Source organism: Corvus moneduloides, chromosome 3 (assembly GCF_009650955.1).
Source record: "Corvus moneduloides isolate bCorMon1 chromosome 3, bCorMon1.pri, whole genome shotgun sequence".
Taxonomy (NCBI): Eukaryota; Metazoa; Chordata; class Aves; order Passeriformes; family Corvidae; genus Corvus; species Corvus moneduloides.
This window is the reverse complement of record NC_045478.1, coordinates 44351727-44371424: the sequence shown is the minus strand read 5'-3', so window position 1 is coordinate 44371424 and position 19698 is coordinate 44351727. Positions and strand designations below refer to the sequence as shown.

Below are 19698 nucleotides of genomic sequence, written 5' to 3'. Positions count from 1 at the left end.
AATAATTTGCTTAGTATTGGAAAGAATTGGAAAGACTATGTGGCGTTGGAGAGAGTTTTTACCATAGAAAATAACTGTAAATTAATTAAAGCACCCAGAATAATGGAAAAGGAGATCTTCAGAAGATGCTTTGAGGCCTGTTCTTTACTAGACTTTTGTTGTTTTCTACAAGTAAAGTAAAAATTATAATCTTCAAATATATCAGTAAGATGTTTTTCATTCTTTGTAGTAGAAACATTGCAGATAATTAAATCTGTAGAAAGAAAATAATTACGTATTCTGCAGTCTATTTTAAACATCTGTAAAAAATAACTAAGAAAAAGTAAGTTTATTAAAAATTAATTTTATATTTTAAGGGCTGTTCTTCAGTTGCAAAGGTTTTACAATCTTCAAATGCAGCAATTGCCACTGTCTGTGTACCGTGGTTCTTTCCTGGTAAAAATACAATTTTTCAGAGAGACAAGAGGAGCAAAGTATTACTGTAATTGATGATTTGTACTTTATAAGATTTAAACATGCATTAAACTATAATAAGCATAATTTCCTGTATTAACGATAAAATTTATTTTTTTAAAACATTCTCTAAGTTTGTTTTGGACTACACATGCAAGTGTTATGTTCCTTGTGGTGGCTGCAGCTTGTTGTAAATATTGTTGGAGAAAGGTCTGAACATGAACAATTGCAAGATGGAGATTTTCTCAGAAGCAAGAGAAGGTTTTTTACTGAATTTGTGTCTGTGTTTGCTAAATCAACTTTACTGAGTTTCGTTGTATTGCTGCCTCATCTGCCAATAGAGTAGTCATAGTTTGTCATCTTAGAGATGTGTATTGTTCTTTTCTTATTAATGCTGTTTTACAGATGTTTAATTACTAATTGGTTAATATTTTACTGCATATTAGTTTTGATCACGCTCTTGAGTAAAAAAAATTTAGTGGTGAAATAGTATGAGGCTAAAGATTTTGATTTATTTTAGCAGATGTTATCCTGCTATAATTTGTTTTCTTTATTGATTCACTGTCTGAGGGTTGGGTAGAAGTGGTAGCCTCAGAATAAAAAAACTTGGAATAATAAAAATATTATGACAAGTATCCAAAGGTTTGTTTCCATGAGTTGTTTTTCTTATGATTAATATATGTATAGATGCACAGACACATATACAAATATCTATGAAAAATCCAAGATATGTGTGTTGTTTGTTTTAACAGATTGGACAACTTGCTTTTAAAGGCATGAAAAGACTAAACCGAATCCAGTCTATAGTTTTCGAGACCGCCTACAACACAAATGAGAACATGCTGATCTGTGCCCCCACTGGAGCTGGGAAGACTAACATTGCCATGCTGACAATCCTTCATGAAATTCGCCAGCATGTCCAGCATGGTGTTATCAAAAAGGATGAGTTCAAGGTAGGAGTTTAATGAACCAAATAACAGCTTTTTAACTTGTAAGGTAAAATCCATTATATGTTATACATGGAATATGAAATCAGGAAGTTCTCAAGGATGTTAGACTTTTCCAAGTTAAAGATAAGGCTAGTTTTGATTTACTTCATTATTGTTAAAGCTATTCTTACTTGTGTTCTAAAAATCTTATTATGTGAATAAAAAGCTATGAAATGCATTTAGCTTTCATGCAGAACCAATTTTCAAAGCGATGAGGCTGTATAAACAAAATCCATTGTCCTTTAAACAGCTGCACACTTATCCAACAAAGATAACTACTTTTCATATATCACTATTAAGATTTTTCACTGTAAGTGCCTGGTATCATATTTCACAATAAATTGTGATTTGTAATGGTTTCCATGAAACAAACAACGTTGTGGGGTTTGCTCATTTATCAAGTGAGTGTTGTTTTGGTGCAGATTGTGTATGTTGCTCCTATGAAAGCTTTGGCAGCCGAAATGACAAATTACTTCAGCAAGCGTCTGGAACCACTCGGCATTACTGTGAAAGAGTTGACTGGTGATATGCAACTGTCAAAAGGCGAAATTCTGCGAACACAGGTATGCTCAATCTTTTAAAATACTGTTCTGTGTGTGTATTTGTACCTTTTCATAGGTACACTGCTCTTCAAGCTCCTTGTAACAGTATTGGTGAAGCAGTTGAAACGTTATGACATCTGTAATTACAGTGGTTATGTACACTGATATAAATTCAGAATTCTTCAATAAAAACCATCTTTGAAAAGTTGAAAGTTTGGTCTGCAAATGGTAAGTTCCAAATAAATCTGAAATGCTGTAACAACATTGTTGCAAATACGTCAAAATAATATTTGCCTTCTTTTTCATTTTAAAAAACCAAACAAAAACTATGTTCCTGTTAATGGCTGATCTTACTTTTCCTCATTTGTCCTTAAAAAATATAAGACATCACTAGGCTAAACATTTGACCATTCATAGAAATGAATAAAATTTGTGGGTTTAGCCTCTTTAATAGGATTGCATAAATGGGGATTATTTTGTTTTTACAGACACTTTTTGTCATATTAATTTCAGGCAAATGCTGTTTGTGTCAGTGAAATACCATTTTTCCAAACTCTGAAGATGCTTTTCTACCTGTTCTTGCGTACAGTTCCATATGATTACCCTTTCCCCTTCTGCCTGGTCCTAGAAACAAAAAAAAACCTGGTTGTGTTACCAATACGAAGATTTATAATTGTAACTTGTAGTAATTTTTGGTTCAGATGAGTGATATTTTGGCAATCTTAGCTTTGAGATATTTAACATTTTTATGGTGAGTGCAGAGAAAATGCGTCACATGACAAGAAAATATATCAGTATGTAATTAATAATTAGGAGGACCACTGCAGTAGTAATCCAGTATGAAGTTGTGAATAGCAATTAGAAGATGTATATACATACATGTTTATGCATACAGTCACAATACTGTGGTAACCCATATCAATGAGTGACAGTAAAATCACTGGTACTTTATCAGAGTGACTTTGCAACACCATCTACCTAAAATCTGAGTTTACAAAATAAAAAAACTTTTTGGTAGGAACTTTTAGTAATTGAAATTATTTACATACACCAAATTACCATTTTAAATTGCTTCCTGTTTTCACAGTACTTTTCAGCTAGGGCGCATAATCAAGTAGATCATGGTTTTCATAGAGAGAGATAATGTGTAATCACTGCTGAAACTGATAGTGACAGTAGGAAAACTGCTCTGAATGTAAGGACAAAGCTGGATGAACATAATGAATGTAGAATGGAAAAGTGCTATTTACTCTTGCTCTTCTAGTTAGCAGTATAATTCCTAAAATCTCAGCTCATTGTTAGCACTCTGCTTACATCCAGTAAAAAAGTAAGGAAACAAAAGAAACAAAAATATTTCAGGCTTTATTTAAAAAGTTGTATGTGAAATAGTTTACAAAGCTGAAGTCTAATTACCTACTAATGGGAACTTATTAGTATATGCAGAGTATTAACTTAGAGGAACATAGTAACTTGAGTGTAAGAAGACTCTCTGCTTCGCCATGCTCTTTAATTTTAGTCCAAAATGCCACTACTAGCATAATTCTTCATTTTTTTGTGGGGAAGAGGCTAAAGTAGATTTATGTATAAAAATCAAGAAGAAATAAAAAAGGGAGGATGTGGGTAAAATCTTTTTGTTCTTCCTGCCACGGACTCGCCTCATTGCTTTGAAATTAGCTTTTTTTTGTCAGAAATTTACCTTCAAGGGATTTCTACAGTTTCCTATGTATATCATAGCATAGAAACACTAATCTGAGGTGTATTTGTAGTTTCTAAACCTTTGGGGAGAGTGGAGGTGGAATAAAAGTGGTGTCTAGAAGAGGAAAAATTTGTATTTGTGACCCAAAATTCAGTTCCTATATTTTCAAAGAAAGTACACTTAAAGTGTTGATTAATTCTAAGTTTTGCTTCTGCTCAGTTTGTGTCTTTGCTCTTCAAAACATTGGGAAGGTTAAAGGGAAAAAAATATAAAGGCCAAAAATTCTGGGACAGTGGAATAATTTTTTGTTTTCTCTTTTTTGTCATAGCTAGTCAGTCTTATGATTAATCAGGATTGTAGAAAGTGAGGATGAGAGATGATGCCAATCCAAGAGTTACCAGTGTAATTGCTGCTACTCTTCTTGCAGATTCTGGAGCCCAGCAGTGTGTAATGTTTTATTGCTGCATAACAAAGTACACAGCAAATATGTAGCCTTATTATAAACTGAGGAAAGAGCACTTGCTTGTGCTGGATCTTGCCTATTGCTCTGTATATATATTGTTTTCTATGAAAACTCAAGAGCTTTCTTTGCTCAACTAGGCACTTAAAAACACTTCATCCAAGCAGGTTTCTTTTACCATTTTTTACCCTATGTTAAATTGATTCTTGCTTCAAAACTTCATTTTATTTGTCAGCCTCTCTAATGCATACATTTCTCAGACAGGAATACTCTGATAGGTGTTGCCTCTTTATTTATAATTTCAGATTTGCTTTGCCAGTCGTTGCTGTTTTCTAGCCTTTAGTAGTAGTAGTAGTAACAAAGTACCTTTGTTTAGCAGAAAACCAGTTTTTCCTGTAAGAATTAATGCTACAGCTGGTAGATGCAGGCACACAATTTATACACATAGGGACAATATATATCATATGGGGAATAAAAGGCAGAGTAGGATCATCAGCTGAAGGAGATGCTGGTATTTCACCTTGGATCACTGTTTCAAAAGATCTCAGCTGGTACTTCTGGGCAACTGAAGGCCTGATATCTTCTGTGACAGTTGTCTTCTGCCTGTTTTCTGAGCAATTGTATGTTCACCATCTTTATTTTTGTCCTCAGGTGAATCAAAACAGTCACAATGAAAGATGTAAAAATAAGGTGATTGTCAGGTATTAGTTAAAAGTAGCACTTCAGTGACATTCCTGATAATTTTCTGCTTCCTTTCCATCCTGTTTGCTTCATCCTTCATACTTTGCCTGTGTATATTTAAAGATGTGTATTTTGTAAGTTATTACATGTAGCTGTTGTGCTTATCCTGATGAGGAAAAATTGCTTTATCTGACAAATTGGTAACTGTCTCCCTGCTCAGGAATGCACCTTAATATACAGTGGGAGCTACCTCTATTACTTTTTCTGCAAATATTTTTAAAGGATATAAATGCTAGCCACAAAAAGGTAACAAGGAATTTAAATTTTCATTCCCTTAATGGTGGAATAAAATATTTTAAATATTTTTGAAAGATATTCCAACTAAAAAGGTCTATAGCACATTTTTTTCAGCAATAACTCTCTCTGTGCTTTCCATGCTGTCATTTATACTCATCCAGAAGGTAGCCATGTTTCCATGTTTCTTGCTGCTCCACACCTTTATCGTATTATACATGATATGATTTTACTTCCATGTTATTATTGAATATTCATTAACATTACTGTGGTTCCAACACACTTCATAAGCTTCTAAAATAAGTTATTTCTGATTTTAGCAATAATGAAATTGCCTTAAAAAGAAAAATGATAATTTTTTTTATTGACCCTTCAGTCAATCTTCCAACTGCTCCCCACATCTTATGCAGGGAAAGCCACAGTGACAAGTTTAACATGTGGGATGTGTGTTAAAACTCTGAGACAATTCCCCTTCATAGAATCACAGGGACATAGAATGGTTTGGGTTGAAATGGTCTTTATAGATGATCTAGTTCCAATGCCTCTGCCATGGACAGGGTGCCACTAGTTAGATCAGGTGGCTCAGGGCCCTATCCAGCCTGGCTTTGCACACTTCCAGGGATGGGGCATCTAATCTAAACCTGCCCTTCTTCAGTTTAAAACCATTGGCCTTGTTCTGACACTATCTGCCCATGTAAAAAGTCCCTCTTCTGCCTTTATATTAGTCCCATTAAGGTACTCACAATGAGGTCTCCCCAACGCCTTCTCTTCAGGCTGAACAAATTCAGCCCTCTCAGCCTGTCGTCACAGGAGAGGTGCTACAGCTCTCTGATCATCTTCCTGGCTCTCCTCTGAACTTTCTCTAACAGGTCCACATCTTTCTTGTGCTCATGTTTTTGTGAAAAGGAGTATGTTTAAGTGTTTGTAACATGTTGCTTTAATGTTTCGGAGAGAGTAGATCCAGGATCTATTACCAAATAATTTGTGTGTAAATAAGTGCTTCACTGTACTTGGGAGCAGGAGAAAATAAACTTAATAAATAAACTTAGCTATTGTACTGGTTCTCTATAAAAGAGTTTATCTTAACTTTGTTAATGCTTTTTTCATAGTCTAAATAAAGATAGATTAGTTTTTCACTTCCTTTTCCTCATTAAAAACAAATCGAGGAAGTTTATTTTCCTACAGCTGATATTTCTCCTATCGACTCCAGTCTAAGCATGTTTGTATACTGACCTACTATGATCTAATCATGTTCATACAGTATTACCTTATACTGCTACCTTATACTTGGACATCACTTAATCCACAATGATATTAAGCATACTTCAGCCAAAACCTATTGTTTGGTAGGTTGATTTTTGGTATGTTCATGTTTAAATGGAAAATATTCGTAAGTAATAACTTGTGGTTATTGCTGGGTAGCATTCAGGATCACATGAAGTGTTTTGTTGGAAGGCAATGGATTTTTCAGATGATTTGTGGACTTTCTCGAGTGTGCATATATATAGCACTACTCAGTCTTTGCTTTAAACAGTCTAGAAAATGATATAACAAAACTTCCAAATCAACTTGTGGGCTTTCAGTTGTCTTTGACCTTGCATTTGCAACAAATATAATATAGTTATAGTTATCTTTTGAAAGTTTGGAGAACACAGCTGGAATTGGAGCAGTATAGATTTATAAGGTAATCACCAAGTCTGAAAGCAGTGCCTTGCCCTGGGCACAGTGTATTGTAAGCTGATGGATAAGTGCCATCATGCCTTAACTTGTGCAAAACAGTGGTAGCCTCTACAGAGTGCAGAAATGCCTTCTGGCCTTAACGCAAAGTTAGTGGGCATCAAAAAACATGTAGAAGATAATTTCTTTTTAATGGTTTATGCATACATAGCAGGATACAAAATTCAGATCTTTGGCATAACGCAGTAAAAGCTTATCAAAGTTTCTTCCATCTTTATAAACTTTAAAAATGGGTTTTGAAAATTACCCTGTTAAATATATTTTATTTTCTTTTTAAGGAAAGTTATTTTGCTGTTTTACTGCCTCTTCAGTTAGTGTGAATATTTCTCACCCTTAAATTAGTACCTCAGCAGTTTGGTATTAGATGCATTTTGGTATAATAGTCAACAACCTGCATTCTAATTCAAGTAAGTACATATAAGCAAGACTGACATTTTGAAGTTGAAATAAGTTTTCTATAATGTCTTTATTTTGTGCCTCAGACCTGCAGTTATAGGCAAAATTACTTTTTTTGGTCTTAGGTCTCTTCTTGTGCTTTGAGGACTGCCAGACTGTCATGAGCCTTGCTTGCTACAGATATGTATTGGTGTTAAGCCCAGATTACAAGTGCTTTCTGTGTTGCTAGAATTATGTAGTAGTTGGAAACAAATCTGGTCAAATTTTGAAAGCAGACTAATTTCCCCAGCCTATAAACCTCTACATGTCTCTGTTCCTTCATTCTCATATTGTTGGAATTAAAGGGATTCAGACAGCAGGAAAAGGAATTTTACTGTCTTTTAAATAAATGTTATGAGAAAATGAATCAAACTGTAATTGTATGAGTAGTCCTGATTCTGCCACTTCTGAACTATTGAATTTTTTTTAACTCTTTAGGAATAAAGATTTTTTTTTTAAAGAAAAGCATTTCTATTTTTGTTATGGTTCTTCTTGATCAAAACATTAATTATACAGAAAGCAAAATTTAAAACATATTATTGGATTTTCTGTAATGTTTACATAGTACTCAACTACTTCAAGGCCTACAGAAAGAGTTGTATACATTTACTGAACTGCAAGGCTGTGTCTGTAAACATAGGCCTGAAAGATGTTGCAGAAACCGACATTTACAAAACTCTTAGGTTTCTGAAGGTCTCTCTGCCTTTTTTTCTGCCATGGATTTGATAAAAATTAATCTCATGTCTTCTTAGAGAAAGGGGTATCAGAAGCAAATCAGAAGCTGTATCTGACCTTAGTCTGCTTTCAACCTAATGTGCTTCTAAAGCATTCCTCCTAAATGAAGGCAGGAAGTGGGAAACCTATAGTAGCATTCACCCATAAAAAAAAAAATTGCTAAACCAAACCCAAACAAAAAAAAAGTGCAAACAAACAAAAAAAACTTCTTCATTCTTTACGAACTCTAAAAAATTTCATGATGTTCAAGTAAATCTAATTCGAAGTTTACATCTTTTGCTATCATGTCTGGGTAGTGAAGAAACTCCTGCTAAACCTGACTTGCACTGTCATTTAGAAAATGGGCAGCTGGCTGTCATATTTGTTCTCTGCCCATTAAGCTGCGTAAACTAAAATCGCGTTGCTTTCAGAGTTGATTCTTAATATTGCTCACAGTTTATATGAAAACTATCTTAACATTTTGCTAAGAAACCATTCTTCAAAGGTTTAGAAGTGATACCACTTTAATTTGCCAAGTGCCAAACATGCTGAGCAGTTAAAATGTGAATGATTTCCAGGTACCCAGGTCAGAGCAGAAGGAGGGAAGGAGGTGCTACAGGCACTGGAGCAGAGATTCCCTCACAGCCCGTTGAAGAGGCCATGGTGGAGCTGATGTCCACACTGTAGCTCTTGGAGGACCCCACATAGCAGCAGGTTGATGGTGCAGTAAAGGAAAAGGCGACCCATGGAGAGCTCATGCAAGAACAGGCTCCTGGCAGGAATTGTGGCCACGGAAAGGACCCACGTTGGAGCAGTTTGTGAAGGTGTATGCTGTGGTAGGATCCACAGCAGAGTGGGGAAAAAGTGTAAGGAAGGAATGTCTGAGATGAAGTTATGGACCGACTATAAACCCCATCCCTGAGATGTAGAGAACTTGGGAACACAGCAGCGAAGTTGAGCCTGCGGAGAAGGGGGACTAGCAGGAAGAAGTTCTGTCTTTGTTTTTGTCTAGGTTTTGTCTTTGTTTCCTCACTATTGTACTCTTATTTTTAATTTGCAATAATTTTCTCCAAGTCAAGTCTGTTTGGCCCATGACAGTAATTGGTACATGACCTCCCAGTCTTTTATCTTGACCCGTATGCTTTTCCATCTTACCTTCTGCCCCCGTCCAGGAAAGGAGGGGAAATGAGAGAGTGGTTGGGTGGGCATCTGCCAGCCACAGCTGTTGACCTACCACAGTTAGTTTTAGCTAAGTTAGTTTTAGTTTGGGATTTTTTAAAAAAAATTACTGCTTTCATTGACAGTTTGCTTTAGGTATTTAAAATCCAAGTGAATTTTGTTTAGTTTATTGGAAATTTTATTAGCTGGTTATTTTTCTATTTAATTTTACCCAGCTGTTTATACTTTAAATAAGAATAGTTTAGAACAAAAGGGCAATTCTTATTGAAGAGCATGAGTAATACAACAGTATTGATGGTGTCTTTGTAAACAGTAGTGTTGTAAATGAAAAGAGAATTTGTGTAAGCTGCATTTGCATTGGCAAATACATTTGTCTGATTACTGAAAATAATGCTTTTCTTGACGAGAGGAAATAGCCTGAAGGACAGAATGTATTTTGACATCTCAAAGATTAGTTGATTAATTGTACTTGTGATGGCAAGACATAAGTGAGAAGTGAAGCAGAGACCACAAAAACATCAGAGCTGAATAGGGCAAGTAGTTCTGAGAACGATAAATGGCATCAGGACCTCTGAGTAATATGGATGATCACTCTGATCGATTGTGTCAGCCAATAGACTGTGATATTAAGTCATGAAGGCTTTATTCCCTATTGGAATCTGATACTAATAAAATGGAATAATGCTTTTTTCTCAAGTTCTTAACTGCAATATAAAACTAATCAAGTCCAAAACTATTTGAAGCAAAAGAGGGCTATAAAGTTGAGGTGCCTGCTTTTTCATCTACAGCTTTATTTTTCTCATACAGTTTCTCATTTCCTGCACTTTAATAGGGTATAGAGATGTTCTAAGTAAAAGCAAATAGTGAGGTTGATTCCTGCTACTTTTCCTGTGTACATTTTATTAAATATTACAGCATTATATTCTATGATATTCTGCTATGTATGTGCTTCTCACTTCATGGATATACAAAGCCCACTGTTAGAAGCTGAGTATGCATATATAGTGACTTTTCTTATTCATATAGTAAGTACATGAGATAGTAATTCTTTACAGTAATAAAGATGATGTCACCTTGACATGCATATCACCACACTCATACAAAAATGTTTCAATTTGTGACCAAGAATTATGAATGTTTTTAATTCAGGATATCGACAGCTCTTCTCCCTTAATAGTAATTCAAAGGCTATTGTATTGTACTGCATTTTAACAGAAATCAACTGTAGAACACTTTTTTTTTAAAGGGTAGTATTGTCAATTGCTATCCCATTTGTATTACCACAGCATTTTGTGAAAATTATATAAAGAACTTTCACTGAAAAATTGCATAGAATGTACAATCTAAAGTGCCATTGAACCAAGATAGTACTATTTTATTTTTATGTCTCTTGGTGCTTTATCCCTGTCTAATCTCCTTTTTTCTTATTCAGTATATTTTGTCCATCCCTGTAAGCACTTACTCTGATGTTAGTCTTCTCTAAGTGGCCTTCATCTCCTATTGCATGCCATTGGTTTTTTACTTGCAGTTGTTGCAAACATCTGTATCACTGTTGACTTTAGATACCAGTCTCTTTCCTTCCAGGAACAAAATGGTGCTTTGGATGTGTTAGATGCAATAAAATCCACAAATCTCTTTTTGCATGAGGAGTTAAACTTTCATGAAGTGGCCTTCAGAAGTGATACAGAGATTATAAAGCTCACAGATACTGAAAAACCCTCTGCTTTTCATTTCAAAACCAGAGTTGAACCTGGTTAATATTCCTTCCTCCAGTATGCCTAGAATGTAAGGTAGTGCTGGATTCTATGCATGCCCAAGGTTTCAATAGCGGAATATCCTCTTTTGATCAACATTTGGACTGGGACAGGAAGATATCAAAATCTAATTAAAAAAAAAAAAAGAAAGAAAGAAGAAGGGACTCCTTTGAGAGAACTTCTTGAATATTCCGTAGTACAACCTTGCTGAAAAAAAAACTTTCTTCTGAATTTTCAAAGTTATGCACAATGTAAAAAAAGTCTTTCTTTCTCTAAATGAGGTTAAGCCTTACCTTTCAAATGAGAGAAATTTACTGAAATATTTAGAACAGAAATCCTTGCTAAAGTGGAGGTCTAAATCAAGAAGGATCAAAATATTTTTTATACAGTAGGATTTCTGTGTCCCAAAGTCATCTCCACTTCACACTCTTGTTTCCGTATGTATTTCCTTTTTTCAGAAGTTCTCATAGTGTGCAAAATAAAATTTTGCAACCTGCTTCACTGATAATGCTATCTTCAGGTAAAACTGTGTTTAAAAAATCCACTATCCAGGATCTCTTTGAGGCAAGGAGTCTTGATGGCACACCACAGACTGCTACTTTTTTTTTTTCTGTCTTACTTCTAAATTTTTTTTTCAGTAAATGTTAATTGTATTTCTTAATTGGTGTTTAGTTCTGAAAGCAAGACCGTTTAAATATAATCAGAAGGGATGTGTCTTTGTACATCTGCAAGACTTGAAATGCTGTGGGGTGTTTTAAAGTTCTGTTCTTGGCAGTCTTTTCACTAGTAAGCAGTGTACACTCCCAGTTGACAGCAGTCACATTGAAGTTTGCTCCCAGTAACACTCACATCCTCAGCAGGGCTAAATTCATTCTCTTCAGCTTTTGGAGAGAGAAAGAGAAATCCTGAAAGTGTTTCAATGGATAAGCAGAAGGAAGAAAAGCTAAGGTTACTCTCTTCAGAGATCCAAAATGGGAATACAAAAGGGAAATGAAGACATAACCTGGATTAGGTGAATCTGCACTGACTGCAGTCTGAAGCTGGAGAAAATACTTATACTTGAAGCTCACTTCCTTGCAGGTTGTGCTCATTTCTGTAATGCTGATATGCCCATCTAGCTCACCTCAGGGACAAGTTTTCAATTTTTTTATCACTTTAATGCTATTTCCTGACCCTTTAAAGACAAGGAAGGAATTTTTCTGTGGGTGCCATTTTTATGAAGCCTATGGTTTTCCCGGTTTTCTTACTTCCTTATACCAACTTAGGGAAATAGTAAGGCAGGTGAAAAAAAATTACGTTAAATGGCAGAGAGGTAACTTTGGGCCTGTGATGTTAATGCTTTGACTGAACTCTTTAACCCTCAGAAATAAAGGCAGTAAACTCTGCAACATCGCATGTAGGATTCTTGTCTCTGATGATGAAAACTATTAAGAAATAAATGAAGTCGACTTGTATAACAGATTGCTGGATATTTTTCCAGTGGGGTCAGTTAATAAGCTTGTTGCTTAGTTGAAATGTTGTCTGGATTGTTTCTGTTGGTTTTGTTGCTAGAATGGAACAACTACATTGCTTTCTCGGGCTGATGTTACTGTTCTATGCTTTCAGCATGGTACTTCCTTTCTTTTGGCATCAGTCTTCCAATACTCTAGTGGAATTGTTGGAAGCCCTTCAGATTTATGACTCTTCCATTAATATATGTGCCTATGACAGCTAAGATTTTGCCAGTGGGGCAAAGTACTTATACACCATCAAACAGTAGCAGTTTGAATAAAAAATAGTAGTCCTTTATAAGGAACTGAAGGTGCTGTCTGTGACCTAAATTAGTTTCTACACTTATAACAGGTTTTACTAAAATCAGTCTTCCGTGCTTCAGAAATTAAAATCAGTACTCTTTAGACGTTCATTTACATTTTATTTGAAATAAATTACTTTTGAAATAGACATACAGTTGTTTGTTTTGCTAACATGCCTACTTGCTTGCTGTAATTGCATAATCTGTAGAATTTTAGTGCAGTCTTTGACTAACCTACTTTGTGATTAATAATCAAATGTCACATACTATCATAAAATGTGCAATAGATTCTCTGCTGTTGGCATTCTTTGCTATGATTCACTTGGTTAAAATCCCTATTTAGATTGGGTGGAAAAGTGGGAGTTAATTTTTGTTTTAGCAGCAAAAACCCAGTTGAAATGATGCCAGATAAAATTACAGACATTATGAACAATATGAAAAAATTTTGTTTATGTATTCTGTAGTTAAAGGATATAAGGTGGGGTTGTTTTGTAATTGCATTCTTGGTGTGTTCCCTTTTATTGGAAGTAATTATATTCATGCATTACTTGGCTACTAGAAGTTTCTTAAAACTGGTTTAAAACCAGAAGTTTTGAGTGTTTTTCTTTTTTTTTCCCCAATAAATGATGAACTATTTGGCATTGTACTTCAGCACTAAAATGAACAAGTACAAGTACTCAATTTGGATGAAGAGCCCTTGCTATAAGTATATACTCTTTTTTTTCCTTTTCCTCTCCAGTGGGCTATTTTTTTTTATTTACTTTAGGCTTTATCAGAATACATTCAGTTTTAAAATATGTGTACTTTGTGCACTTACATAAATCACTGTCTCTGCAGAGGTTTGATATTAAAATTTGTGCTGGTTTTGGCTGGGATAAAGTAAATTTTCTTCATAGCAGCAATGGGCTGTGGTTTGGATTTGTGCTGGAAACAGTGTTAATGACACAGGGTGTTTTTGTTATTGATGAGCAGTGCTTTCAGAGAGTCAAGGCCTTTTCTGCCTCTCACCCCACCCCACCAGCAAGGGGACTGGGTTGGCACAAGGAGCTGGGAGAGGGACACACCTTGGACAGTTGACCCCAACTGGATCCCACAGGGATATCCCATACCATAGGGTTCAACATATAGAGCTGGAGGAAGAGGGAAGGGGCGGGGGGGTGTTCAGAGGGACGATTTATATTCCCAAATCACTGTTACACATGATGGATCCCTTCTTTCCAGAGGATGGCCGAACACCTGCTGCCAAGGGGAAGTGGTGAATGAATGCCTTGTTCTGCTTTGAATTCCTTGTGTGCACAGGCTTTCACTTAACCTGTTAAACCCTTTATCTCAACCCATGAGTTTCCTCACTTTTACCCCATCCCACCAGAGGGGACTGCACAAGTGGCTGTGTGGGGCTTAGTTGCTGGCTGGGATTAAACCATGACACAATGGAACTTAAAAGTACTAGCGTACAAATATAAAAACAAAAAAAAAGATTCGAAAAGATTGGAAACACCATTGTTCCAGACTGCGGGAACGCTGTTGCTCTTTGGTTGTATGGCTAAGACCAACAGTGTCACCTACAGGTGAATCAAGTAGATTTCTTAATTTTTCAAGTGTAGATATCAGACACACAAGGTAAGTTAGTTACTGAAAATGGGAAGATCCGATTTACTAACTTTGCAGTTAATATCTTAAATCAATTTTGCTGCTTATTATCGTTATGAAATTAAGTGCAAATACGTAATTCAAAATATTTTTGTGAACAGTGCTAGCTAAAAAAAATTTGAAATAGTTTTTTAATATGTATAAAATGATTATTGGTAATATTCTGCCTATTTGCTATTTAAAATCAAATTGCACTGAAAATGCATGTGATTTATGATATTAAAGTACATTTACTGTCTGTTTTTATTGAGATCGCAATTCATTGTCAATGATTCATCTCAATTCATTGTGGCAGAATGTTGCAGAAGTGAATATGAAATAAATTGTTAAAAAATATTGCATTGAAAGTATTAAATTAGTAAACATTTTTTAAATTTGTGTCTGTAAAAGATTACTCGTAGATTATTGCATCTGTTTCTTCAATACAACAGATATTAACGATGCTGAAGTTTTTCTGAAAGTAGAACAACATACAAAATTAATGTATGGTTAAGAGAGAGGACTGTTGTTCTTTAGCCTTTTTTTGAGGGTTCAGCATCTTCCTTTCTCTGTTGCCAGGTTTGTAATTAAGTTATTACTTTTTAAAAGGCCCTTCTTCACTTTTGCATGACTGGGACTAGTTGAATCAAATTCTGTCTTACCATGGTGGATTTTTAGGTGTATTGCTGCAGTGATGTGACCATCCAGTGACAACTGAATCACATGAGCTGCATGTGATTTGTAATGTTTTAAGCTAGATTGTGAGTGATGTATTTTAAACTAGTGGCGTCATCGAGAGGCTTCTGTGTAATAAAGATGTGTGATTGTGGGAGGAAGAAAGCCTGGCTGGAGCTGCTAAGTTGCTTCCATTTCTGCAACAGAATGGTGAAGCTCCTAAGGGGAAGCTGCCTTTGAGCTTTCTATTCTTTCTATTCCTTTTATGTCACTCAAATGGGGTATATATATATATATATCACAGTCTTATGGACTCTGAGCTTAAAGAGATTTGAATGGCTTTGTGTAGACTCTCATGTGTTGACTAGTCAGCTATTTATTTAGAGACCCCAGTGTTAAGGGGTTACCTTACATAAGATTCAGTAATAGACTTGAGCCTGTTTCTTGTGCCTTCATAGGCACCAGTTTTGGTTTGTGCTGGTTTTAATGTGGCTTTTTGTCATTTAAGAAAATACTTAAGACAGGGACATTGAAAACCAAATGTTACTTCTTCACATCAAAGGCACAGTGATAAGCACAAGACCTCTTTGCTGCTCCTTCCACTTATTTGGTCTTGCTTTACTGTGTTTCAGAAAGTCCATCTTGTTTAGTTGTGTACTTGCCAAGTTGTATTTACTGCTACATCTCTCAAAACAGATAAATGTAATACTGATTGGGTAACATTGACATTGCGGTGGGGGAGGGAGGAGTTCCTAGTGTAGTAGAAAGTTTCAAAGACTTTTAATTCAGTTGTGTGCTAATATACAAAAATTATAGATCCAGTTTTATAGCTGTAATATGTTCAGTTAGCTCAATGCGTTTGTGTCATGCGGTATGACTCTTGAGTTAGAGTCTTCACTTAATGTCCTTCAGAAACTGCATTGTGTGTAAGGGTATTATATTTAGGATTATTTAGCAAAATGCTCTGGTGTTGAAAACTGATCAAAGAGCACACTACAGCAATATTTTCTACACTGCACTATAAATGACTTAGCAAGCAATACTAATGAGTTCAATAAGCTACTTCGGTATTTTTTTAGTCTAGATGGAAACTCAAGGTCTTTCAGACTTTAAGAGTCTCTTGCAATCCTTTGTACTTCTTATTCCTACTCAATGCCTGCAAATTCAGGAGTGGCTCATCTTGATGATCAGCAAGTTAGACAAGAGTGTCAGGAAACCTACAGGATGAAAAACCAAACATAAAAAGGAAGCATTCAAGAGGTGGATGCAGAAACAGGTGAACTGGAAGGATAGTAGTTGCACATGTTGAGCATGAAGGGACAGGATCAGGTGAGAAAAAAATTGAATATGAGCCAGCAACATCCCCTCCAGTCTGGGCTGCATTTCAGAAGGGTGTTGACAGCGGCTCAAAGGAGGTGGCCATTCCTCTCTGCTCAGCCCTGGTGAGACACATCTGTGGTTCTGGGCCCATTTCTGGGCTCCTATTAAGAGAGGAACAGGGACATACTGGAGCAAGTCTGGCAAAAAACCATGAAGGTTACTGAGGGATAGAACATCTGACACATGACGAGAGGCAAAGCAAGCTGGGGTCATTCAGTCTGGGTATGAAAATGCTCAGATAGATGTGATTTGAGTACATGGTGTATTCATGTGTAAAGAAGACTGAGACAGACCTCAGCAGTTTCCAGTGAGTGCAAAAGAGGCAGTGGGCACATGCTGCAGTACAGGAAATTCTCTGTAAACATGAGATTTTATTTTTTTTCCTGCGAAGGTGGTCAGACACTGAAAGTTTGTATAGACAAGCTGTGGAGTCTTCAAAGACTTCGAGTATCACCTGAGAGATACTGGATACGTGTCTGTATTCAGTGTTCAGCTGACTCCACTAGGTGACCCTGATTTGAGCAGTGGTCTGGATTGGTAGATCTCCAGAGGTGACTTCCGACCTTATTCTTGCTGTGATTCTGTGAAAATCAAAATTCGTCCATTTTCATGGAATTGGCTATATGATATTTACTGCATGTATCAGTAAAAGATGAGCAAGGAACATTTTAGACACCATTTTGCCTGTTTCAATGTTCCTGTGTAATGATAAAAGATGACATTTTGTCGAACAAATATCAGATTTTCTTTTCTAGTGATGGAATGCTATAAGCAGTTTGCTTTTCATATTTTTATACGTAAAATTAAGACTAAAAATCCTTAAAATACATTGTCTGAATGTTAAATTGTGAAGTACAATGGATCTTAATAAGTAACAATAAAGAATGCCTTGATTTAAGTTCTTAAACTATTATCGGAAAATCTGAAATTGAAGTACTTTATGATATGAACTAACTGCTCATCTGCATATGATTGACTAATGAATTTATTAAAAACACCAAATAAAACATTATGAGTTTTGTCTCAGGCTTTTTTGTCACTGAGGATCTTCAGTGAAAACTGGAGAAAAGTCATTTTCAGGAGTCTCTATTACCATTAATATTTTATCTATGAAGAATTTAGAAGAATGATTTACTTCTGTTTAGTTTAATGGTCTTTTATAGCTGAAAAGGTTCTGTGCAAAAGGTATCCACATGTCTTTAAAATTACTTAGTAACTGTTTTGCACTTCCAAATACTTTTTTAAGCACAGTAAATTTTACAGGATGAAAATGCAGTCTTTTATAGTTAATGCAAATGATGCATTAAGTTAGACCCTTCTCCCAGAGTACAATTTAAATGTACTCAGAAGTCCAATTATCTTTGATTTAGATGTAAAAATTGCAGAATAACAGCTGTGCCTGCTGAGTGAATATTCCTCTGCAAAAAGATAGCTTATTTGAGCAGAGTTGAGGACAGGTTGCTCAGGGAATGTTTGCCTTTTTGGATCTTTGTCAAATTTAACTGCTTCTGGTCAGTTGAAAATACAAGTAAATTACAAAATAGCATCAGGGCAATTGAGAGTTTATATCCCCTAAGTTTTCATTTTGCACATTACAGAATATCTTAGGTTCTCTAGCATTTAGTATGATTATTTGTGGAACAAACCCCACACATTATACTTCAAATTAATGTTTACAAATATTGCAGGTAATAATGCTAAATTTGACTGCATTTAGAATACAGCTTTTCCTATACTAAATCAAAAAAAATTTTAAGCACCTCTGACACTGGAGAATCACTGTACATGCAATAACTATAATAAAATGTAGTCTAATTTACAATAAAATTAGAGTATATGTAATATTAGTATAAAGTATTCTTATTATAACAAAAACCATTTTGTTATCATGAAGTGTCTGGTGGTTTGTATTACAGAATGCAGTACTAGCATGGTATTTATTAGTGGCATTAAAAATACTAATATAGAGTAGACTATATTATCTAGGCTATATGTCATAGTTACTTAAGTTACTTATAATTGAAACTTGAAAGGTGTTTTTTAATTGAAGTTTTGAAGATGTTTACCTTTTAAGCTGGTCTCAAAACTATACAAAATAGTATGAGAATTAATCTAATTTGTTCTTCTGAGGAAGCAGATGTAGTACATATATTTCACTGTTGATAAATATTGCTCTAATTTAATTTTACAATACCCTGATCATGGAGCTTTCCTAAACTTCCTGGTAAATCTCCTTCAGGGCTTACCTGTCTTCACTGTTAGAAGATTTTTTTTTTTTTTTTAATGGAAAACTATTTTCAGCCTAAATCCTAATCAAATTTTATTACCACTTTCCTTATCTGAATGTCTGTCTTCCCCAGTCTCCGCTATTTGCTTTCCGAAGACTCAAGCAGTTGTAGCTATCTCAGTTCAGACAGGTTTATTTAGCCTAAGCCTCAGTTTATTTAAATTTTTTGTAAAGGTCATGCTTCATTTATGTTTAGTCATTCCAGTTTTTAATTTCTGGACTCTCAGTTGGTTTGCACTTCTTGAAATGAGTTGCCCAGAACATAATGTATTGCCCCAAGATCATACTGCTGCAGTGCACAGTGGAAGCTTTGTTTAGCATGTCCAAATAGCAGCATTTCTGCTCCAAGGTTTCAATTTTTGCATCAGCAGAGTGATTTTGGTTCATGTGCAGACTGATCTGCTCTTTCTCTTTTTTCTGAACACAATAGAGAAAAAGACTTCTAAGGCTGATTCATACTTAGATGGATGAAATGAACCAGCTAGAATAAGCCTAGACATCTAGTTTGGAGGGTGGTTTTGTAAATTAGCAGGTAAGATAGGCAAGATAAATCCTATCCTCAGTGTAGAATCTTGAAATTTTATTACTGACTCATGCATTAATTCATCTGTTCTATAACTTATTAAGATGCTTTAAAATTCTTGCTCCATCCTCCAGTGTGTTTACAGTGCTGTCCAGTATAATATCAGTGTAATGTTTAGTGGGTATAATCTTTAGTCTGTTAATAGGATTAGTCATGAAAATATGCAATAGCATTGAGGTGCATAGGCTCCTGTGGAACTGTGTGATTTGATCCTTTCATTACAACACAAACTGTTGATATTTCCTCTTGGTGCTTAAAGAATCGTGCTGAAATCCAAAGGGTATGCTAGTTCTTAGTTAATGTAACCAGAGAATATAGATCTGAAAATCTTACTGTAGGTCTCTTACAATCACCTTCAATGCTGGTTATCATTAATACTAGCAGACATAATTTTCTCTGGAGCGTAGACTTGAAGGGA

The 19698-nt window shown here is 35.3% G+C and overlaps 1 protein-coding gene across 3 annotated transcripts in view; it reads left to right on the top strand.

The window, feature by feature from the left end:
• The window catches only part of ASCC3 (activating signal cointegrator 1 complex subunit 3), a 255012-nt gene that overhangs the window by 66519 nt on the left and 168795 nt on the right, over positions 1-19698 (top strand). For all 3 annotated transcript variants that reach the window (XM_032105143.1, XM_032105141.1, XM_032105142.1), the window contains exons 9-10: positions 1206-1406; positions 1865-2005. In XM_032105143.1, coding sequence (XP_031961034.1) covers positions 1206-1406; positions 1865-2005 — 342 coding nt within the window. The remainder of the gene's footprint in view (positions 1-1205; positions 1407-1864; positions 2006-19698) is intronic.